This window comes from Alosa pseudoharengus, unplaced genomic scaffold (assembly GCF_046254945.1).
Source record: "Alosa pseudoharengus isolate Yale_2024_CS ecotype anadromous, Long Island Sound unplaced genomic scaffold, YU_APseudo_1.1 YU_APseudo_1.1_scf_2, whole genome shotgun sequence".
Lineage (NCBI taxonomy): Eukaryota > Metazoa > Chordata > Actinopteri > Clupeiformes > Clupeidae > Alosa > Alosa pseudoharengus.
The window spans coordinates 38,154,662-38,179,242 of NW_027468663.1; the positions used below are offsets into that span (position 1 = coordinate 38,154,662).

General features: G+C 42.2%; 2 protein-coding genes across 3 annotated transcripts; one reads left to right on the top strand and one right to left on the bottom strand.

The window, feature by feature from the left end:
- The first annotated feature begins 5,159 nt into the window (after window positions 1-5,159).
- Window positions 5,160-16,930, top strand: LOC143134498 (uncharacterized). Of its 2 annotated transcripts, XM_076294912.1 has the most exons (21): window positions 5,160-5,340; window positions 6,255-6,345; window positions 6,793-6,858; window positions 6,978-7,144; window positions 7,369-7,529; window positions 7,675-7,766; window positions 7,966-8,130; window positions 8,383-8,487; window positions 8,851-9,093; window positions 9,625-9,716; window positions 9,942-10,130; window positions 10,355-10,537; window positions 12,262-12,360; window positions 12,487-12,576; window positions 12,806-12,920; window positions 13,197-13,315; window positions 13,449-13,562; window positions 13,680-13,746; window positions 14,600-14,693; window positions 15,279-15,447; window positions 15,668-16,930. In XM_076294912.1, the coding sequence occupies exons 1-21, from the start codon at window positions 5,296-5,298 to the stop codon at window positions 15,848-15,850; spliced, it is 2,649 nt and encodes an 882-aa protein (XP_076151027.1). In that variant the 5' UTR covers window positions 5,160-5,295; the 3' UTR covers window positions 15,851-16,930. The 2 variants fall into 2 exon arrangements, with proteins under 2 accessions (XP_076151027.1, XP_076151028.1); XM_076294913.1 differs by lacking the exon at window positions 15,668-16,930 and having other exon boundaries at window positions 14,574-14,693; window positions 15,279-15,441.
- Window positions 16,769-24,546, bottom strand: LOC143134499 (inositol monophosphatase 1-like). Its single transcript, XM_076294914.1, has 9 exons — window positions 24,498-24,546; window positions 20,606-20,709; window positions 20,369-20,502; window positions 18,600-18,704; window positions 18,426-18,471; window positions 18,217-18,325; window positions 17,969-18,077; window positions 17,572-17,723; window positions 16,769-17,195 (listed from the first exon to the last, which is right to left on the bottom strand). The coding sequence occupies exons 2-9, from the start codon at window positions 20,666-20,668 to the stop codon at window positions 17,065-17,067; spliced, it is 849 nt and encodes a 282-aa protein (XP_076151029.1). The 5' UTR covers window positions 20,669-20,709; window positions 24,498-24,546; the 3' UTR covers window positions 16,769-17,064.
- Window positions 24,547-24,581: the final 35 nt, after the last annotated feature.

Sequence of the window (24,581 nt, forward strand, 5' to 3'; positions counted from 1 at the left end):
ATTACTCACGATTCCCCAAAACATCCCGAGGAGCGTCTGAATGGTCAGATGGAGTGGAGATGGAGGACAGGGCTCCATGAAGACGAAGAAAACCTAATCACCTATCGCTGCCTCGCGACAGCGTATCTGCATGTCACCCCAGCGAGCACGATTGTCTGCTCTTTTCCGTATTCGCCGGAAGCTTCGGCGTCCTTCTCCTCCTCCTCCTGCTCTGTGACGGCTCTTCTGCTCAGCAAGGTCCTGGAGGCGTATGATTGATGGTCTTGGGAAGATGTCCTCGGGCATCTGTTTAACCTTTAGCCTCCAGGGCTACACATCCCCTTTCAAAAGGAAAAAAAATGTCTGATTAAAGGTTTGAAGGTATGGAGAGGTGGACAAGCCAGCACTGAAGTAAAGCATCTTCAATTAAAATGGATTACAAAATCAATGGGCTTGCTCATCCCGTCCAAGGAGAAGGAATTGACTGGTGTGCTATCTGGGTCTATCCTTACCATGGTGAAGTGGTGTCAGGATAAAGGAAGGAGATTTCTTATTTTACTAGGCAGCAGGCACAGGCAGCCCTTTGTCTCCACAATGTACAAGCATTCGAAAAACACTGCAAAGTTAAAGTTACTAAACTTATTTTAAATTATAGGGAATAAGTGAAAAAGACTAGACAACTTATCTTTATTGATGTATCTGAATTAATGCTTTTATTAAACTAAATTATGCAGACATATAGTACTTTGCAGATACTTTATCTGGCAGCTAACAAGTGAGTGGTCGTTAACGTGGAAAAAAATTGACTAAATTGATTCCAATCAACTTCAGTGTCAGCTCCAAGTGTTTTATCATTAGACAAACTTCCAGACTAATCACTATTGCAGCTGTAGTTGTACAATACTGTTTTGTGTGTGTGTGTGTGTGTGTGTGTGTGTTGGGGGGTAGCCGAAAGCTCAGTGCACTACCTGTCACAATCTATCTCAGTCTGATGGAACAATCAGTGAGTGATGGAATCATTTTCAGGAGGCGCTGTCTGAGGGGGTTTTGTTCCATGTTTCTTCCGCTACATGTGAGAGCTTTTTATTTAGGCCGATCAATGCTTTTAAGGTCAGACTAGTAAATTATGGAGGCCTTCTTGCATTGCGGAGCAAGCTTCCTGTGTGAAGTTGCTCGTCATATCCCAACTGTGCTGCCTGATGAAGTCCGAGCATGATGCCAAACTCAAAGCCGCGACCTTTCAGCAAGCTGTGTTGGGTGTGATTGGGAGGGGGTAGCTGCCGGGGCTCCTCTGACAGACTGCCGCTGAAGGGCTGATGTTAAATGTAGTGTAGGCTAGCTGATGACAGGGTAATGGCTGAATGCTCTTTTTTGCAGCGAGGTCTCGGGACTTGCCTCCTCTCCTCTCTGCAGTGGTCAGGGAATGCCCACTGGCTTTCATTAAGACATGCCAAATTATTATGGATCTCTTCCCTGTCTGCAACGACCCCCCCCCACCACCACCACCACTGAAAACCCTCTCCGCATCACGGCCATGGGCGATCATTAGCAGATGACAAACCCCATTAGTAGTTCTCCTTCACTCAGGCCAAGTGAGTCTGACAAGTCCTTTTTAGCCTTTTCCCAGATCATATGTACCAGCCCCTGTTTGTGTACAAACACAAGCAAGCAAATACTCTTATACATCCTCTCTTATGTCAGCTTCTCCTCGCCTGCTTCTTACACAAACACACAGTTCCTACACTCTCAAGGTCTCTTGCTTTCTACAGTCAGTTTTGCTGGTCCCTGCCAGTACAACGCCTCAAAAATGATACATTTTTGCAGGATGACAAATTCACCATTCTGAGCACTATAATGTGAATGCAGCAGGGAGAGTAGTAGTAGCAGTAGGACATATCAAATGTAACACCTCATAATGTCTTATTGACTGACTGATATATTGGAGTGAATGCCAGAGGTTGCATTTGGGATTCAAAGAACTGTTTGGATTATCACCGTACTAGTGATTTTCACCAGAAGACACTGCATGGCATTTATGCCTTTTTGATGTTTTCTTTGGACTCCAATAACAAAACTACTCCTTCATCGACAAAAGGTTAGTAGAAACATTGATCAACGTGATCTGTTTTACTTATTATTACCTATGACTGTTTTAATGCAATTTTACAGTTTATTATTTAGGAGACATTTTAGCCCTTCCACATTCATATAATATATTACAGTGAACCGATAATGAATAGAAACACTTTTTGAAAATCGCAAGCAGCGATGAGGGGACCAAGCCAGTGTTGCCATAGAAGTTTGGTGTCACAACAGAAACGTGTCTACAAAGACAATAACTAAACAACCACCATTGATCATTGGCTGATCTTACTTCCTGTTTGGCAGCTTCACTTCTGAATTTTGATTGGCTGTGACAGGTAAACACTTTCAAAAATGTAAATGCCATGTAGACAGCTGGTGAAACTTCTTCATTCAAAACTGTGGCCTGTGAACCATTTTGAAACGTTTTGATAAAATCCAATATGGCGGCTTAATCAATTAGGTTGATATAGTCATTCTATCAGGAAGCTTAAAACTGTCAGAACTTGCCTGAAACTTGCCGTGTGCCCAGTGGTTGTCATAGTGATCCTACATGTCAAGTTTCGGTTCTCACCTTCACACCACAAGATATTGGTGATGCAAGTGCCCGATTCTTTCATTTACATTGGTTGATGCACATCCCTGAGGTAACATATCACACACATTTTGTAATCTTAACAGTAACAGGGGCAACAGTTGGCAAGTTATCCTGTGAAACTGCTTTCGAACTACCCGGTTTTCGTGGGGTCAAGCTTCTATTCCTTATAAGCCTGTGGGGCTACATGCCCAAGTTTCATGTGCCCTAGTGGCTACATGCCCACCAAGTTTCATGTACCCCAGTGTTCTGGGGTCCCAAGGATCATCAACCAAATATTGCTGGAAAACAAGCAGAAAAAACTGTTTCGCTTCTTGTTCCAAATTATCCACACAAAAAGCTAAAGACGTCTTACCCATCTGGTTCACTTCAATCCATGGCAGATCGACCACTTCAGACCGTGGTGCCAGATACCCTGTGTCCTACATATGGCTTTAATTAGCCCACCGTGTGCCATTAGGATCTGAGGTTTGGAAAAGTTTCAGTCCCTTACCAATTTAAAGAGCACAGGACATCTGTGGGCTGCTCTGACAGCGTGCAGTGCACAACGCAGTGAGCCACTTCTTTATTGTGGAAGAGGAGGGATGTGTGACAGAGGGGAGTGGGCCACTCCGCTGCACCGCGGTCGGTTTGATCCTGGGGTTCAAACGTACACCACAGCTTTGGGTATCGCCTCACCCACAACCAATAAAGAGTTTGCGGTCATGCGCACGTGTGTGTGTGTGTGTCTGTAATGTGTGTGTGTGTGTGTGTGTGTGCGTGTATGAGTGAGTGTGTGAGTCAGTGGGTGGCTGTGGGAGGGGGATGAGAAGTGCTTGGTAGGAGGTGGCGGATGTGTGCGTGCACATATGTGCGTGTGTTGGTGTGTGTCATGTGCGAGAGATGTGGATGGGTCAGAGGAGGGGACCAGGGTGGGTTAAGAGGCTAATGCACAGCTGGGTAAATTCACTCCAGGGCCATCGGGGTGTCTGCTGCATCCTCCATCCATGAGAGGTGTATGGTGGAGCAGTGTGTGTGCAGTGAAGAGTGTGTCCATTGTCTGGAAGTAGGGCAGTGGTACAATGAGGTCTGGACCATGGAGAGCTCATTCCAGGTTTGCTGCAGTTGTGTGGTTGCCCAGGTGAAGAGAGTCAGCCACGGAGCGTGGCAGACAAATGACCTGACAAGTGTCGGGATATATTAAGCTGTCCGAAATTCAGCCACTGTTAGACTGGGTTAGCTTCATGTTACAATCTCTGTCTGGGTGGATGTCGACTGAGCCATGTTACATGTCAAACATTTCATGTCAATGAATATTTCCTGCACACGTGATGTGCACAGCACTCACTCACACACACGCATGTGTTGCCCACACTCACACACACAAACAGAAAACACACACACACACACACACACACACACACACATGTGCCTGTGCATGCACGCAGGAACACACACACACACACACACACACACACACACACACACACACACACACACACACACACACACACACACACACAGTCACTCTGAAGCAATCCAATGAATGAGTGATGTCAATGTCAATGTCAAAATCTTTCTCTAGCCCTCTGATTTGTCCTATAACCATCACAGAAAAGAATCCATGGCTGGCTGGTAGCTGTTCTTGAGAGTCACCTTCACACTGACTGTGGCATGATCACAGGCTGCAGGTAGATATTGTCATCAGCAGAAAAAGGGTCTTACTGTCACCACTCTGTGAAAACGACATTAGTCTCACTTCTGAGGCTATCTCCCACTTTCACAGCAGCGCTCTTCTCTCTCTCTCTCTCTCTCTCTCTCTCTCTGTCTCTCTCTCTGCTGGCCATATGTTTCTCTCAGTCAAACTCGCATCTTTAGACACTGCTCCATGCAATGCTATACCAACTGTGTCCTCTCATTGAGACAAGAGCAAGTAATCAGCCCTATGATGTGTCTGTGTTTCTCTTTTAAAAATACACCATCAAACCAGCATAAAACAATTGAAACAAAATAATGATACAGAAGCTGAATAGGCTACAATCATTAGCCAGTTGATTGAATCCATATTTCAACAGATATTGGCATTTGTTTTTTTTGGTTATAGAAAAGGAGTGTGCCAGTACACGTCTATTTTATTTCCCCCTTTTGTTTGTGTTGTAGACTTGGCTATTTGTACTATTTTGTAGGCTATCCCTTTTGTATTCGTCACGCTTTCACTCGTCCTCATCGCTAGAGTGTAATACTGACATCTAGTGTCCGCTACAAGCACTTTCACCCACAACAGACACTGTTACAAAATAACACATACAAATATCAAAACTTAAAGAAAGTAATCTGATTTAGTTGACAACAGTTTCAAACAAACTTGCGAGATGTCTAACAGTTATAGTTGCATGACTGGAACCGTTAGCTGGTAGCAAAGTCTGATACTACCCACTTTGCCCATGCCACACATAAAATGGCAGGAAGTAGTACCCTTCATCGGCCTGCAGACCCAGTGACGTAATGACAGCTTGTCCAAAGAAATCGAAACTAGCCAGCCTGCTAATGGCTTGCAGTAAAGTTAAAACCATTGTGTACATGGATTTATTTTCACGTTTTACTGTCTTTGACATAAAAGCTGCCTAATCTGCAGTGTTCTTCATGCAATAACACGTAACATGGCGCGAGTAACTGCTGGTCAGGAGTATGACACACTTGCTGAGGTATGTGCAAAGTTAGCCAGGCTAATTTACAACAAAACCCAACGTTAACGTTACCTACTCCATGCTAACTAACCTATTTGTTATGATGATTGGGTTATTTGCGTTGTAAACGGATCTGTCAATACAGTGGATTCATTAAACATAATCAGTCTCCTTATGTCACACTCGTTGTTGTGTTGTTGGTAGATTAAATGGGGCGGTTGTTTGTTTTGCTGTTACCTTACCCTACCCTACCCCACTTGTCCATAAGCTGTTGCTACTACTACTGCACCCACGAAGTGCATGTAGGAACTTTGCAAGCTGGCTAGAAGGGATTTTTCATGTTGACAGTTGTCAGGTGTGACAGTAGCCTATTACAAATAGAGAAATGGTTAGACAGAACGAGTGGTTTCAGCAACACCGTCGCAGGCTGTTTTCTCGGATGTCCCAAATGAGAACCAGAGTTAGCCTTCTTCCCCATTCTGGTGCATTGAATGCACAACAAACATATTAAATAAAGCTGAAGCAATATTTTTGTGTTAATTATAGCCTACTTTAATTAAATTAACTTATGCAATTTAGTACTAGATAGATACTTTATTGATCCCCAGGAGAAATTCAAGGTCTCAGTAGCATACAGACATCACACACACATTCACTAACAGCAGAAAAAAGTAATTAAAAGTATATAATATAAAAAACACAACTAAGCAATAAGGACAGTAGAAGATAAAGAATATACTAAATATACTAAAATAGTACTGTCTGTCAGAAGGTACAGAAGGCAGTTCTTCATCATCTTCTTCCTCGGCAGATTGGTGTGAATAAAACAGCATATTTTTGTTCCATTATAGTTTGCTTCCACCTAGCATTTTCACAGTGTGATGTTTTCATTGGGGTGTAATTGTTTTTCATCCTGATTTGTTATATTTCAGTGCAACTACTGCTTCCCTAATGAGGTCCTGGCTGACATTCAGAGTGCCATAACAACTTACACAGATCTTAATCTACATGTTGATTTTTACAGTAAGTACAATGTGACTGTAAGTGAATGCCTCTATGCTTAAATTATATGTTTTTTACTTTGTATTGAAGCTTATCTGCATTTTTGTATCAAGAAAGTGTGGGTTGAGTTTTTTACTGAAGTGCTATTTTTGGGCCGAGCGTGACACTTAGGTTATGCTCACCACTACAGAAGCAAAGTGGATTAACCTTGCATTGAGAGATGAAGTGAATGCAAGTCCTAGGCCTAAAATGTACACTGTTAAAACGAATGTGTTGTCCCTATCTGGACACAGAGATGTGCAAGTTGTGTTGTTTTTAATGCAAGTTGTGTTATTTTCAATACATCGTGTAACAAATTTAAAAAAAAGGAAACAACACAAACTGTGGTGTCCCTATCTGGACACAGAGATGTGTCTGCAGCCATTGGGCCATGTTTTGTCTTCTCTTGTGTCCTGTCTCGTATCCTAGGTTACCCTAATAATGAGAAGAAGAAGTTAGTTTACTTGGGTGGCACTATACCTGTTGTCTATGAAGGTACAGTCAACCTTATGGCTCTCCATGTGACTCATCAAATATGAATAAATAATTTTCTATCTAATTTATCAGTGTCCTTTGCTTTGCAAATGAGCAGTTATTGCATTTGGTTTGTTTAGGCAACACATACAACATCCCTGTTCGTATATGGATCCATGAGACGCATCCCCAGAGTCCCCCCAAGTGCTGTGTGTGGCCCTCCGTCTTCATGGTGATCAACACTAAGAGCAGTTTCGTGGATGCGAGCGGCCATGTGCATCTTCACTGTCTGAACAACTGGAAAATAGTGAGTTCTTGAGGACCGAAAAAGGGCCTTTGTGTTCTTAACTACTGTGACAGATGGTGTAACAAGAGATGGTCTGTGGAAGAAGCTACGAAGGCAGGACTTCCACTAGATCCTCAGTGGAAAGGATGTTTGTGTAATGGTATTTACACACAAGAAACATATGTTTCTCCAATGCCTTTGAGGGAGTTCCAAATTCTGTTTGTTTGTTTTGAATTGGGCGACAGGGCTGGTCCAGTCTGTCCATAGTGCTGGAGGAGATGAGGGCTGCATTCCAAAGGGAAACTCCACTGTTCACAGCGTACCCGGTGAAGTCTGTGACTCTGTCAACGCCTGCTCTGCCCCCACTCACTGGGTCGGCTGATGGTCATGCCTCTTCCTCTGGCACGTGAGTCCCTGTACTTTCTGTCATTCAGAAAACGTGTGTGTGTGTGTGTGTGTGTGTGTGTGTGTGTGTGTGTGTGTGTGTGTGTGTGTGTGTGTGAGAGAGATGGACAGCCTAACATTATTCTGTTGATGTCCTTTTATTTTAGTTGGCCATACTCAAACAGTACAGCTTCACCACCAAACCCAAGTGAGCCACACAGGAGGACCTCTGCATCTGTATTGCAGCCTAATAGCAACAGTGAGTACTTTCCAGAAAAACAGCACACTCTCCATTCATCTCTGTCCTTTCGTCTCTCTCGACTGTCTCTCTCTTGTCCTCTCATGCTGCTACGGCAGTCCTGCATGCCCTTGTTTTGCCTTGTGTGCACACTTGTACTGTGTACTGTTGCCTCCTGGTCATTCCACCCCATCCTTTAACTACATGATGTCATCCTTAGCTCTGCCCAAGAGTTCAAAGTCCAGTCAGTCCCTGGCCACCAGCGATCCCGTCGGCGTGGTGAGACGGTCGTACACACAGGAGCTACTGGACATGGGCATCATGTTTGAGGATCCGGCGGTCAGGACGCACCACCCCACCAACCCATTTCTGCAAAGTGCCTCTGGTAGGGGCCGCCTGCCACCCTCTTTGTCGTGCTCTTTTTTACACTTCACTCCACACGCTGTTTGTCCGGAAATATCCAGATCTGTATGAGGCATTGCGTTACTTGGCCGTTGATCTTTTTCATTCTCTAACGTTAGCAGCTGGCTAAGAAGGCTTTGTTGATGTGTTGATTCTTTAATCAGTGCTTTTCCGTGTGACTCATCCAATCAATGGTAATTCTGCTGTTGTCTCAGTTGTCTCTGTCTTGTCTCAGTTCCAAACGTCGCTCCCTCTAATCTGGAAGACGTGGACAACTTGTTCAAGAGCCTGCAACTGGAGAAAGTTGTTAACATATACCAGCTGGGGACCAAAGACGGTGGTGTGTGCTCACTTTTGAATTCTGGAACGCCTTGATCTCTTTGTGGTTTTCATGTTTGACTGATATTTTTAATCAGTCTTACTTATTAACATACTTCCGTACTTTCATTAGGGACAAAAACTACAGAAGTCCATTCAATATTGAGCTAACAAGCATGCTAAAAAAAAAAACGCCTGAATGCTCCTCTAAAACTGTTCTCAAATCAGATCTATGTAGTTGAGTCTGGTAGAAAGGAGACCATGTGCCCTGTGAAATGTAACATCTTAACTGTCTCTTGGCCATAGCGTAATTACCTTACTCTTAATGGCTTAATATTGAAATGTCATTGAATGGACTGAAGATATGGCTTTGTGTCTTGGGCAGACATCCCAGAGGCGTGGAGGAGGCCAGGGCCAGCTGAACAGCCCCATGATGCCGCAGGCTTGCTGGATGACCATCACACTGTGGTGGTGGAGCACCTGCCCCGCGGCGTCTCCCCGAGCCGCATGAAGAACAAGCTGACCATCTACTTCCAGCGCAAGCACAACGGTGGCGGGGAGGTTGTGGACGTGACTTATCCCGCCACTCTTCCGGACCAAGCCTACGTCACGTTCCGCGATCCTAGGGGTACGCACGTGTGAACTTTCGGGCTAAAGCCCAGGGCCCACCAAGCCGACTGCAGGGCGTCTAATAACATCGAGCCGGTTGATGAGTGATCGTTGGCCAACGGTGTGCGCAGTAGTGTCAGCTTGGTTACGGCACATTTAACATGTTGAAATCGGTGTCTGAGCTGTCGTTAAGGTTTGCTCTGCCTATTTTGCTTTCCTACGTTCTCCTTTCTCACAGTAGATATCACTGAGGAGCTTCAGTTCCGTTAATTAGTGTTTTGCTTCTCATGACTGGATCTAGAACTGTGGTTTTCTTTTCTTCTCTTCTTTCTTCCACAAACCAATCACCAGGACTGACGGCAGTGCAATTTGCAACTTACTTTTGCACTTGATGTGCGCTTAGCTTATGGTTTCTCAACACCGATAAATTCTACATCTCATAATGTGATTATCATAATAAGTGTAATTCATCCTTGTTTCATACAAATAGTGTGATGAATGAACAGGAGACGTTCACAGCCTTAGTTCACGGCGTTGTGTTTCTCCTCAGATGTCAGGCAGGTTTTGAGACAGCCAAATCGGGTGATCGGGTGGAACGAGCAACAGTTCCCCATCCAGGTGAAGAAGTTTGATCGCTCTCAGGTAAGATAAAGAAGAGCCCGAGCTCTTAGGCTTCATATGGCCTCTGTGCCCCGCTGCCTCTCAGCATCTTGTTTAAACCAGCCCACTGGATCTGGAGATTTCCTTGGCACTTAAAACCACTAAAAGTGTTTGTTTTCTATTACTCTTATACTGCTTTTTACAAAATTAATTTGCCCAGTTGCATTGACAAGACATGAAGTGCTGATCTTATCTGTCTCTTCACAGATCCAGATGCCTGAGGGAGTTGTGGGTGAGAAGGCGGCCATGTTCAAGAGCCTGCTGTCGATGGAGGGGCACACGTTCAGCCCGGCGGATGTGCTGGAGGCGGTGCAGGCGTGCCGCGATCTGCCCTCTGCCCTCAAGTACCTCTCTCATGAGTGCCCCATCTGCCAGGAGCAAGTGTGCTTCAGCAAGGTAAGACACGGTGGCGGTAATCCCCGAGCTTGTCTCCGAGCGAGACTCGAGGTCTGACGCCCAGACAGCTGCTCTCCTTGGGCGATGTGGATTTTATCTGAAGTTCGAGAGAAGTGGTGACCTTTTCCTCTTTGCTCTGCGTCACCGCTCTCCTTTCTCTCCTTTCTCTCTTTGTCTCTCTCTCTCTCTGGCTGTGTCCTTTTTGTTCTTTGTCTCGACTGTAGATGATCACCATGACTCACTGCTTGTGTGCCTTGTGCGAGAGCTGCTTTAAAGCCTATTTCTCCTCCGTCATCAAAGAGAAGAACATTGTGCACGCCGTCTGTCCCCTGTGCAATAAGCCGGACGTGCATGGACCTCAGAGCATGGAGGAGTCCATGGAGTACTTCAGTCTCCTGGACACGCAGGTCAGCTAAGGCCCTAATTTAACCCTTCTGTAGGTACAGTAAGAGCCATATCTTTCTATGGGTCTGGGTTCATGAAATCCATGGAATTTTAAAACCTTAGGTAGTTGGGGAGTGGGATCTTTTGTTAGAGTGTTCAAACTTCCCCTGCTGAAAAGCGAAGTGCAAAGTCTAACTAAACACAGTTTAATATCTAGGTAAAAATGTATTTGCTAATGTAATACAACAAGTATGTGCCTAAGCACAAACATCAGTGAGACTACTCATTTCTCCTACACTCCTTGTGCCCCCACACAAGTGTTTATTTTAGTTTATGAACAAGACACTGACGTTGGCTGGCTTTGCACCCTTCTTTTAAATTATATTTTCATTTAATGAAAATATTGTAAACATTTAGCATGTCAATCAGTGGGTAGTCATTCTCTATATTTAGTTAGTTAGAATGAGTACATACAGTGATGGCCAAAAGTGTTGGCACCCATGCTAAAGTTGACTGAAAAGAGGAATATAAAATCATCTTTTGGAAATTGATCTTAATGCCTTAAGTGAAAAATTAGGAAATATCTAACCTTTAAGGACACCAATTTATTTTCTTAGTGAATGAATAATGTATCATAAATAAATAAATGTTCTTCCTTAAAATACAGGGGTCATAAGTATTGACACCCCTATGTTAAATTCCCATAGAGACAGGCAGATTTTTATTTTTAAAGGCCAGTTATTTCATGGATCCAGAATACTGTGCATCCTGATAAAGTTACCTTGGCCTTTGGAATTAAAATAGCCCCACATCATCACATACCCTTCTCATGCTCATTGAGCTCAATGCAAATCAAACCAGCTAATAGGCTAACTGAAATAACACCATACCAATCTCTAGGTATGGTGAAGGGTATGTGATGATGTGGGGCTATTTTAATTCCAAAGGCCAAGGTAACTTTATCAGGATGCACAGTATTCTGGATCCATGAAATAACTGGCCTTTAAAAATAAAAATCTGCCTGTCTCTATGGGAATTTAACATAGGGGTGTCAATACTTATGACCCCTGTATTTTAAGGAAGAACATTTATTTATTTATGATACATTATTCATTCACTAAGAAAATTGGTGTCCTTAAAGGTTAGATATTTCCTCATTTTTCACTTAAGGCATTAAGATCAATTTCCAAAAGATGATTTTATATTCCTCTTTTCAGTCAACTTTAGCATGGGTGCCAACACTTTTGGCCATCACTGTATATTACTGTGCTCATTTACATAGCCAGGCCACACACATGAATTAATAAGATGTAAATACACAATGTCACATTGATATTTGGGTAATGACTTAACTGGTGTGGCTGTTCAAATGATATCTAAACTATATGGTATTTATAGTTATGGTAACGATATGAGAGTACCATTCGACTCGTTCGATCTTTTTCTCACAAGTATCATCAGCATACAGTCTTAAGCCAGCAGAGCAGTTAGGATTCAGAACATTCAGAATACAAGCCATGCAAACACAAACAGTAAAACTTAATCTTTATCTTGAGCTAGTATATGTGGAATATGAATTTTATTCACAAATTCAGAAGAATCCAGTGAGAATGTAAACATAATCAATTATAATATCATGGACAATATGATACGGCACCCGGCAGTATGTGATGGACGCCATGATATGGCACAGCTGGACTTGGCGCATCCATAGTTGAAATGCCCCCATGTGGTCTGCGTTTTCCAGATAAGGCACTACCTTGACCTGGAGACCCATGAGCTGTTCCAGAGGAAGCTGAGGGACCGGGCACTTCAGGAGATGCCAAACTTCCGCTGGTGTGCCCATGTAAGAGGCCCTCACCCCCCATCTGGCCCCATGCCTATCCCCACTGTAAACAGAGCCAGACAGCCCTGTGCAGTCATGCGCAGTCATGCCCTAAGGCTGAGTCTTGAATCTGTGTGTGTTTTGCAGTGCTGCTTTGGACTGCTGCATGAGGCCGATCGGCTGAGGATGGACTGCCCCAGCTGTGGCAAGAGCACCTGTTCCAAGTGCAAGACTGCTGTGAGTAGCTTAATCACACTCAAATACACACACACACACACACACACACACACACACACACACAAGCACAGATGCAAGTGCAAACACCCGTTATGTAAATAATTTCTGAAACACATACTCTCGCACTCTCTTAGATAAAGCACCAATGCATAGAGATTAAGACTTGAGAACATCTAGACATTATTGTGCAATGCCTCTTTTAAAATAATTAAATTTGTGTGTGTGTCAGTGGGCTCCCCAACACGAGGGCCTGTCTTGTGAGCGGTTCAAAGAGTGGCAGCTCCACAACAGCCCAGAGTACCAGAACACACGGCTAGAGCACCTCATGAGCAGAAACAAAATAGGTAGGACATCATCACCCCCATACACGGCCTTCATCTGTATATACCGTAGGCTCATATATATATATATATATATATATATATATATATATATATATATATATATATATATATATATATATATATATATATATATATATATATATATATGTATATACACACATACACAGTTCACCCTTTATATGTGGCCTATCTTCCCCAAGTGTGTGGTAATGATGTTCAGTTGCTCACTCTTAATTGGATTCCCTTCATTTGTCTTTGTCTTTGCGTCTTCCATAGATTGCCCCAAGTGCAAATTCCGCTTCTACCTGTCCAAAGGTGGATGTCTTCACTTCAAATGCACCCAGTGCCAGCATGAGTTCTGTGGGGGCTGTGGACGACCGTTCAAGCTTGGCTCCGTAAGCCACATTTCCTGAAGTCTGTTTTGTGATTGTGCAGTGGTGTAATTTCACCATCTGTTATTTTTATGCACACGTGTGTGTGTGTGTGTGTGTGTGCACCTGTGCATGTGAACATGTTTCATATCCACAGGCTTGCGGGTTTTCTGCAGAGTGTGCCACTAAGGGTTTACATGCCCACCACCCCAGGGACTGCCTGTACCACCTGAGAGACTGGAGTGTTCATAGGCTGCAGAGGCTATTACAGGTCATCTCCCCCCACCTCACCCCCCCAAACACACACTCTGAGGCCACCAGGCCACTTATCTGATGGAAAGAAAAAAATTAAAAGCACTTGAGTGACGTGTCCTCTCTGTCCCTCCAGTGTCATCGAGTGTCCAGCCCCCTCCTCCTACGGCACAAACACGGAGCAGCGGGCAGGAACTGGAGAGGTACGCTCAGACCATACTCTTACAACCAACAAAGAACTGGTTCTTGAACCGGTTCCGTTCAGAATTCTTTGAACCTTGTCAGTGATAGCCAGGCAAGCAAGACTCTTGGTCAGTCATGATGGATTCGTTTACAAGCTAGCGTGGTGACAGGCGTAGACATAGTGTTAACTTTGAAATCATTGGTCCAGCCTAACCAGTCACATTGATCAGAGATTCCTGATGTTACTTCCTACTAAATTAATTTCTGCATTTTTTGATGTTTGCAGGCAGTGCTCCTACCGTTTACTTTAGGTCCTTTCGGTTTCAAATCTGTAGTGTCATCCCCTCTCGTTGCTGATTGGGCAGGTAGCCTGCGGACCTGGGGAAACACTAGTAATCTAGTGTGGGCGTGGCATTTTTGAACGCAACGGAATGTCTCATCAACAGACGGTGTTACGTGCATAACTGAATTGTAGATTCACACGGCCACTACGGTTCACATGAAACAACCAGCTATTTTTTTGGTATACCAGCTCCAAACCAAAACCATCCCAACCGGAAGGCTCCAAATAGTTCAACATCTAGAGCATGAATCATAACGGAGCCAGTTCTCTGTTGGTGGAAAAGGTTAATCAGTGAGAGCAGTTATCTGGTATCTGCCCTATTGGAAAGGTAGAATGTGCAAGAAAATGATCCATAGGCCTTCTGAGTATGTTGACGTATTAAGTTGGATAAGCTCCTAACCCTATAAATGGAGAGATGTTTGTGCCAGTATAAGCCTATTATTTCTGTTACAAAGTAAATACATATAATTATGAAATGGATAAATGACAATTGAAATTGAGTAGGTGCCATTGGGGGGTCTGTGGTGCAGGTGCGTGTGGGGTACTGGAGCACAAAGAGAGTGGCGGTACGAAAGAGGAGCCGTGTGGACGCCCTGCGCTCCTGGAGTACAGTGGCTACTGTTCGTAAGTGATCACCGTCCTACAGTAACTCCTTCATGGTCAGCCAGACTGTACTGCATGTGACACAACAGCAACCTTTAACTACTTGAGGAAATTGTGTGAAGATAATAAGGTGTAGAAGATGTATTTCAAAAGATATGGACAAACTCTCAAGCTATTGTAACTATATTTAATTATATTGTTATCCAGCAATGCAATGCATATCACCACTTAGTATTTTTTTTATTATCATATAAGGTCAACAAAGTACAACACTACTTTTGAACCTGATTTTATCCACAGATTTCAGAGTATAGATTTCTGTTGAAAATGTATGCAAATTAGTGTATATTTGAGTAGATAGTACCTAATTTGCATATGTAAACAAATATTACATTTGAAGACAGTCCAACCACTCTCCAAACATGAACATTTAAAAATGGCATACATACACCCTCTACTATTACCAAAGATTCTAGAGCGGAGCGGAGCGCTCTAGAATCTTTGCTATTAGTATCTACCAAAGATTCTAGAACAGAGCTCTGTTCTAGAATCTTTGGTATCTACTACTGTCAGAGCTCCATTATAATGATCTGCATCCTCCAAAAGGTTGCACTATAAAGAGTGCCTTGTTGAGCTGATCAACCAGAAGCACCTAGATCCTGCTCTCCTGTTCGACATCCAAGAGATGGTTGCCGAGTTACAGAGATGGAGGATCCGGTTTCCACAGCAACAACCTCAAGAATCAGACCAGCTTTACAGAGAGCATCTAAGAAAGGTAAATTAATTCTCATCATAAACTTTTTGGAAAGTGCCATTTGCATGAAGCGCGAGTCAAACTAATGTGTTCCTATTGAGCATAATGCTATATCCTGAGGCGCTAGTCCTGTACAGCACAGCTACTGCCTGTCTGAATAATGTTTAGGGTAGTAGCAAGCATCCACCCTCCAATGTTCCATCAATTCATGTAACGTATGCATTCCGGTGTTACTCCTCAGATTCTGAGTGCGACTGTGGACCTCTCTGCGGGTCCTTTGGGTGGGAGCGGGAACAGAAGAGTGGAGCCCTCCTCCCCCTCCTTCCCTGGGCCCCCCGGGGGAAACCCCTGGTCCACCCCACAGGCAAGCCCTGCTAAGGGCCTGTCAGAAGACTCCCAACTTCTGCTGCTACTCAATGACTAGGGCAAGCTGCTCTTGGCCAATAACATCATAATAATAGTTTCTGGCACACATGTATGCTGTACAGAAGTCCTTCTGCTTGGGCCTCATGTCGTGTTTTTAAATGACAGCTTGTGACAAGGAGTGCAGATGTATTGAAGGTGAAGTGTCCTATGGTTGGGTAACACAAGTGTACTGTTTTCAGTTAGTTCTCAGGGCTGCAGTACTGTTGAAGCACTCCATGTACTTTCTGTACAAGATAATTAATGTCTGTCTGTTAGCGCCATCTAGTGATCACTGTGATTATATATTTTCCATTTTGTTGTAGGATTTGAATACTCATTCATTGATTTTCTGTGACCAGGGGGGTATACTACAAAGCCAGATTAGTGGTATGTTGAGCATAAAACCTGAGGTATGTTCATATATGACAAAAGCTGATTTTTTTTCTGAACAAAAAGGCAATTGTTCACTTTAAATTGTTTACAAAATGGCAATCAACAAGGTCAGGATGCAAACATTTGCCTCTGCTTGCTGAATTTGAAGTTGCCTTGGGTGTTCCGTACCACTTGTGTTTCGTAGCATACCCCTCAGAGGTGCTGGTTTGCATTTACAAGACTACTAAGTATGTGAAGCTAGTTTTTTGTGGGCTGTAAGTTATTAATGTCTTCATTCTTATCTTTTTACGTGGTTGCAGTACCACACCTTACAGTGAATGCATTGTGTTGAGCACTGTTTTGCACTTTGACAAAGATAGTAAGTGTGGCCATCCTCAAATCCATGAGGCGTTGAAAGACCAGATGAAAATACTGTTACTAATATTACTGTTTCACTCTTTTGACTGAGTACATGGTACACATTAGTTCGATATTCACATATATTTTTTATTTTTCTACTAAACTAACCACAGAAAAGTGAAAAGATGACAAGAAACTTGGGACATAGGTCTTTTCATAGTTTGTATTTCAAAATCGTGTAATTAAATAACTGGGCATGTGCACAATGCAGAATACAAAATATAATTTATACTGTCAGTGTTTATCTTAAATTATGCAAGAACTAAACCCCATTAAACCATTGTGTTACTTTCACTATAACAACAGATTACTGTTTCTTGTCATTCACTATTGCTGTACATCAGAGCCTATAACACAAATAAAATTACCCCCCCCCCCCCTCCCCCCACAAACACACACACACACACACATCACCTTAACCAATTTAAAAAAACCATGGCTTCATTCCTTTGAGTTTATAGGGGCGTCATCTCTTTGGGCGGGATATGCCTCGATCTCTTTGGTCAGTCTTTGTGCGATTGTCTTGTTGTTTGCGGCTACCACTCTTCTGGACATGAGGTCTAATGGTCCTCCTGAGAATAATTAAGGTCAAGTTAATCTTCTAATGCACTGAATAAACTGGTTGGTAAACAAACCTCAATATTCACAATTGCAAACATGCCACGTGTGTGTTTGAGAGTTAAGTTGAATTGATTTCAAAGAATTACGTTGGCACAAATGCTATTTTATGGAATTACCGGTAACAAGAAATAGACATATACAACTATTCTGAATACCAGGCGCTTCAGACCAAGAATACGCCAAGTCCCCCCCCAACAACTAGTCAGTTATCTTGTGCATTGTGCATCCAGGGAGTTAATTGTTCATGATACACACACTTCTAACCCAAGTATACACATTGGGGCCATGAGCATACATACCAGTTTTGTCTGTAAGAAGATAACTTACCTTCCACATCCATAAGGACTCCACCTGCCTCAGACACGATGACTGCGCCAGCAGCAATATCCCAGCAGTGAATGCCGATCTCATAATAGGCCTCCACACAGCCTGCTGCCACCAGACACATGTTGGTGGCCGCCGTACCTACACCTCGCATCCTGCACAGATAAGGGAAAGAATTTACACCATAGGATCCAGAGAAAGTAGAAGACAAAACATTCTACATTTACATGTAATGACGTTGTTGTCTTCACGAACTAAAGCTGACTTTTACCACACAGAGGATGTACATTTCATGTTCCCTGAGTCATGACCCTGGAGCAGGAGCAGGAGAATAAGTCTAAACTCACAGAAATAGATCAAATCTGAGGCTACAGTACAGTACGTGTTTGCTGATCCATACCCGTGTATAGGGAGGCATAGGACTTTCCTCATGCTGGAAAAGATCTTGTCAACAACTTCAGGGTCTCTGTTAGAGCCAAACTCTGTGGCGATGATGGACTGATTGATATCTGAAATAAAGATGAGATTGCTTTTAGTAGAAAATACGATTAGTCCTCCTACAGTGTCATCCATTTTTCTTTAAAACTAAAGAATCTGATACAACAGGTAAACCTGAGATTTTTATTAAGGCGATCCGTTCTGCCTCACCTGTCTGGTCAGAGACCTGTAGAGGCTCACCATTGCAAAAAGCACCCTTGCCCTTCCGAGCTGTGTACATTTTATCTTCCAGACAGCTGTAAACCACTCCAAACTCAAGCTGCGGGTGAATGAGGTGAGAATGAAAGCACACGCATTCACAAGAATCGAGGACATATGAATACATTACTGAAATCAAGACAGTATATCATTGGCCTCACCTGCTTATTAGCAGCGAATCCAATTGAAATGGCTACAAATGGGTATCTGTGTTGACCCAGAAAAGAGCGAAGAGAAAATGCTATGAATTCACCGTTTTCTTTTATCTTTACAAGTGAAACTCTGGCCAGGGTCTTGGTGCTAAAATAATCATTATATCATAAACTTTGTAATACCCATGCACAAAGTTGGTGGTCCCGTCCACAGGGTCAACAATCCAGGTTGGGTTGTCTGAAAGAACACAGGGCTCCCCAGCCGCCACAGACTCCTCTCCTATGAAGCTAAGACGCACACAGACAAAAGTTACATTGCCACTTAATGACCCAAGCCACTTTCACAGACCCTCAAGTACTACCATAAATGGTCTCTACAGCAAATGGTTTTTCTCCTAAACAGCAATTCAGGTGCAGAGATGTAGTACAAAATAACTGCATTACTTCAAGTGTCAAAACTGCAATTTTCTGAGTATCAAAACTCCAGTTTTGGAGGAAATACTTGCAGTTCTTATGCAGCATTTTGGACACAAAAAAAAATCCATTGTACTGCACAGCACTGTACTTTACTGCAAAAATGCAGTATTTTGGACATGCAAATGGGTCATTTAACCAGGGCCCACGCACTTAGGTCTCAAAAAATTCTGAAAAAATTACCAGGTGTACCTATGTTACCCAGGAGACACACTGTAAAATTACTTTTATGTAAGATCAATACTTTCCAAGATACAGCAAGTTGTACAGGGGGAGGGGGGTGTTGATTTTGTTCGGCCTCTTTTTTTTGTCAAAGTTCACAAGCCCAAAGCACAAGAACTAAACCATGTAGGAGGCTCAAATTTTGCATGCTGGTACATCAATAGAAATAGTATGTAGCAAAATCGCCACGTTTGGTCTGGATTATCCTGCATGGTCATAGCTGTCCCTCAAAGTTGATCAACATTTTATTGGAGTTTTTGGCTGGGCTCTGTTTAGGCCTTCAGAAAACATGTTTGTACTCTTAATGTATTTTCCTTATTGAGATAAGTAGACACACTCTCACAAAAAGCAATGAACAAAAAAGAAATCCCTTCAGGGTCTGAACAGCAGACCTCACAAGTTTGAAAAATAATTTTGGTTCCCATTTTCAGAGCACCCAAACACCTTGTGGGAATATACAAATATATTTTTTTTATATTTGTTTCTTTATTCTCCATGATCCCTTCTTTTTAAAGACACCAATTTGACTTGTCTTATGCAAATCTTTCTTTTTTATTTTCCACCCTGAACATGGGCAAAATGCATCATTGAGATCAATATGTTTTATATACATGTAGTTACCACAGTGCCACCTGTGGTTGTATAGAGTAACCTGTGGTAACTCTATACAAAACATATTGATCTCAATGGTGCATGAGATTTTGCCCATGTTCAGGGTGGAAAGTAAAGAAGAAAGATTTGCATAAGGCAAGTCAAATTGGTGTTTTTAAAAAGAAGGGATCATGGAGAATAAAGAAAAAAATATTTAAAAAATCTTTGTATATTCCCACAAGGTGTTTGGGTGCTCTGAAAATGAGAACCAAAATGATTTTTCAGACTTGTGAGGTCTGCTGTTCAGACCCTGAATTTTTTGAGACCTAAGTGCGTGGGCCCTGGTTGAATTGACGTGGAATGACCCAAATACTACTGTACTGTAGCATAACTGCACAAGTTGTAAGTTGCACATGATGGGACATACCCCCTGTGACCCTTGCTCATCATCTGTAAGTGACATGCCAATAATTACATTACATTACAATAATTACATTTCCCCTCACCATCTGTCTCAGTCCCCAATCAGAAACTATCCCAATTTCAACTATCCTAAAGTGCAGGTGCATGTCAGAAGTCACTGTTAGCTTCTGAATGTGGTTTGCTGCACTATATGGCACCTGAATTGAGTTATGATTAGCTATCATTATAATGTCAAAGGGTACCTGTGTGTGGGAAACTTCTCTTTGACAGAGGCGATGATGAGCTGCTCCACCTTTTGGTCAGTCTTGGTGACCAGGTCTACAGAGGAGCTCTTGCACATGATCTTCATGTCATTCTGCAGCGCCTCCCTGACAATCTGTGGAGAGAGGAATAAAATAGCACAGGACACTTCAAGATAACACCAACCATGATTTAAAAAGGAACTGAAGAGACAGCACTAGTACCCAACATTTACTCACCCCTCCTGCCTTCCGAGCCAAGGCCACAGCATGGTCCATGGCTTCTTGCCAAAGGTCTGGCATAATGGCTGGGTGTTTGTCCTCCTCTACAAAGTGAAGAAAACCTGTAAGAGTTGTTATAGAGATGTTTAATAAAGTTACACATTATAAAACGGCATTTGATCGAGACAACCAAATGCCACAGTAATGCAGAAGAGATACTCTGGCATTAAATTAGCCTACTAACTACTACTAACAGCTTTTCTTCACCAAAACACCATCCTTCCAACCTCTCGGTAACGTCTGTAGTACTGCATGGCGCTTCAAACGAATTTAATGTCAGCTTTGCATGAACAGTCGGGACTTAAGGACATTGCACACGCATACTAGTGACCTGACCTCTCCAAAAATAACTCCCGGCTTGACACAGCCTAGCTAAAATCACCGAGGTGAAGTTAGTTTGATATTTGATATTCGGATATTCGACAGATATTCAAAAACATTTTTTATGCGGCTGGTTTCACCCTGTGTTTGCAGACAATGTACAAACAGATGACCTGTCTACTTGCTCCCAGCCGACCTTAGGGACCGTCTAAAAAGTACCTTCTGAATTTCCTTCAAAGGAAATAATGTATTTTTTTACAAAATATTCATATAAAATACAGTGTGCATACAGTGACTATAAAAAGAGGTGTGTCTGATGAGTCCCATATAGGATAACTATTCTGCATTGGTTTGGAGCCACTAGGTCACATGACCTGGAAGGTATTGAAAAAAGGAGACTGTTTCTTATATGAAATAATGTATTTTCTTTAAAATATTAATGTAAAATACAGTGTGCATACAGTGACTATAAAAAGAGGCGTGTCTGATGAGTCCCATATAGGATAACAATTCTGCATATGTTTGGAGTCACTAGGTCACATGACTTGGGAGGTATTGAAAAAAGAATACCATTCATATAGGATATAATGTATTTTTTTTTACAAATATTCATATAAAATACAGTGTGCATACAGTGACCATAAAAAGAGGTGTGTCTGATGAGTCCCATATAGGATAACTATTCTGCATTGGTTTGGAGTCACTAGGTCACATGACTTGGGAGGTATTGAAAAAAGAAGACCATTCATATAGGATATAATGTATTTTTTTTACAAAATATTCATATAAAATACAGTGTGCATACAGTGACTATAAAAAGAGGCGTGTCTGATGAGTCCCATATAGGATAACAATTCTGCATATGTTTGGAGTCACTAGGTCACATGACTTGGGAGGTATTGAAAAAAGAATACCATTCATATAGGATATAATGTATTTTTTTTTACAAAATATTCATATAAAATACAGTGTGCATACAGTGACTATAAAAAGAGGTGTGTCTGATGAGTCCCATATAGGATAACTATTCTGCATTGTTTTGGAGTCACTAGGTCACATGGCTTGGGAGGTATTGGAAAAAAAGGAGACCATTCCTTATGGGAAATAATGTATTTTCTTTAAAATATTTATATAAAATACTGTGTGCATCAGGGTATCTGCACATTTTCCAAGTGCAAATTTAAAGACTTTTAAGACCTTTTCAAGACATCTAAATGGAAAAATTAAGACTATACCACGGCAAAAAGATACATGCGACAACTTAAAACTGTTTTATGCAATAGTTTTTTTTCTACTAATTTTAACCCCCACCCCATTTTGGATGTCTACAGAAGTTACCAAATATATTTTGGCGAAAGAAAAATAATTCTGTGTGAATTACCTTCACAGCTATGAATGCCCAATTTTAGGGTCTGGGCTGCTTGCTTTTGAAGCCGGCTGTACATATTTGGTTGTGCTTACTGGCTGAGGCTGACTGTTCTTCACCTGTGTCTGTAGTAGCCTAGGCTACTTGCCTAAGACATGTGCACTGGACTGGATTCCCTTCAATATTTTTTTCAAAGTTAGACTAAGCTATTTAAATATTTTAATAGGCCTACTTTATATAATTTACTATCATCTATTGTCCCATATGCAGCACAGCAAATTAAAGTTAATCCACTGCTTTACATTTTGCATACCAGTTGTATCTAAACCAACCAAAGCTTGACTGAAACATTGTAAAACCATTGACTTGTTTTAAATTAATTAAGAGACAGATCCTCTTGAAAACTGCTGGTTTCATCTCAAGCACGCACATATTATGACATAAAAAAAAATGCGGTTATATTTCACAACTTTTGCGAAGTAGGCCTACTGGGAAACGCTGCCATCAAGCTGCTGGCAGATATTACAGGTATTATAACTTAGACAGATATTTTCTTCCCTAGGCTAGGCCAGCAACACACACTGGAAAGATGCAAACAGATCAAATTAACATGTACAGTATTTCCTCCTGATTGCGAAAACGTTTGATTTCTTTTTCTGTCAGTCCGTGGTTCCTTCATAAATTGCGCAGCAAATTATCAGACGAGTGACAGAAGCACTGCGCATAATTTTACCAGCAGTCTTCGTGTCCATAGTTTGTGAAACGATGCTGTGTCCAAGCAAAGATTCTAGATGCCCAGTGCAACTCTGCGCCGGACAGGACTTTTAAAATCCATGTCCGGCCAAAATTCGAACGTATGCCCACTCTATCGCTAACTGGCTTACCAACTCTTTCTCACGTGGGCTACCTGCGTATGTCTCAGGCCTCGGCTACACCACAAAAACGTCAGGCATATTTGTACATACTGTATTATTACCGTTTTCACACCTTTAACCACACCCGTGAAAAAACATCTTCACTCTGCAACCACTACACTTCCTCCCGCAGACTTATAGTCACTACAATACACAAAACCGATGGAAACATTTGACTCGCTCTCTTGCCCTCGCGCACCCGCTGGCGGTCCCATACGCAAATTTAATACCTCCCTTTTGAAAATTCAAAACATCCCAGCCAATTTAAGACTTTTTTAGGCCTTAAAAACCGAAAGTTGTATTTAAGACTTTTTAAGACTTTTTAAGGATCCGCGGGAACCCTGGTGCATATAGTGACTATAAAAAGAGGTGTGTCTGATGAGTCCCATATAGGATAACTATTTTGAATCGGTTTGGAGTCACTAGGTCACATGATGTCAAAGCTATTGACAAAGAAGACTATGAAGGTAATTCAGAAGGTACTTTTTAGACGGTCCCTAAGGTCGGCTGGGAGCAAGTCTGCAAACACGGGGTGAAACCGGCCGCATACATTTTTTTTTGAATATCTGTCGAATATCCGAATATCAAATATCAAACTAACTTCACCTCGGTGCTAAAATCATAACTTTCCTAATGAGCTTCGGAGCTCAGTCAGGCACACCACGCAAATCCCTTCACTGTCACTTCCACACCAGGCACGCAAACTCACTAGACCGGTCTTATAAGGTATGTTTAATGTAGGCTATTCTGACATAGTACAGACTATAGTTGCATATTCTGTTTTCTAAGACGTCGTTGTTAAACAAAATAAATGTATATTCGTTTTACATCACCAAAGAGCACTACTGCACTACCGCTATCTTAGCCTAGCTTCCGCTTCAGAACTGTAAACGGAGTTGAGCTGTTCACCCGCTGTGAAAAGTGCATTGGCTATTCGGCTATGTGAGTAACCTGAATAATAGTGTCCTTCACTTCATCGACTTAAATCACAATCTGAATCAGTGAATGTGTCGTGCGTAAATAGATGGTTTGGTTTGGTATGATTTGACAGTCGGCTCCTCCCTCCTCCCTGGTTCAAATTCCTATCCGCACCTAACGTTAGGCTACTTAATTTAACATTAACGTCTTTGAGTATGCATTTGCTGTATTTTTGTGTAACCAAATGCCTGCATTCTACCGTTGTGAAAGATGATATAAATGCATATAATCAAATGTGAAGGCAATGTTTAGAAAACAAATTTAAGCTCACCCGGTACACGGGGAAGAAGAATGAGCTGGTCTTCTTCCTCTGTGGCTGGTTTAGCATTAACTGTTAAGCAAAAAGATACCGTGC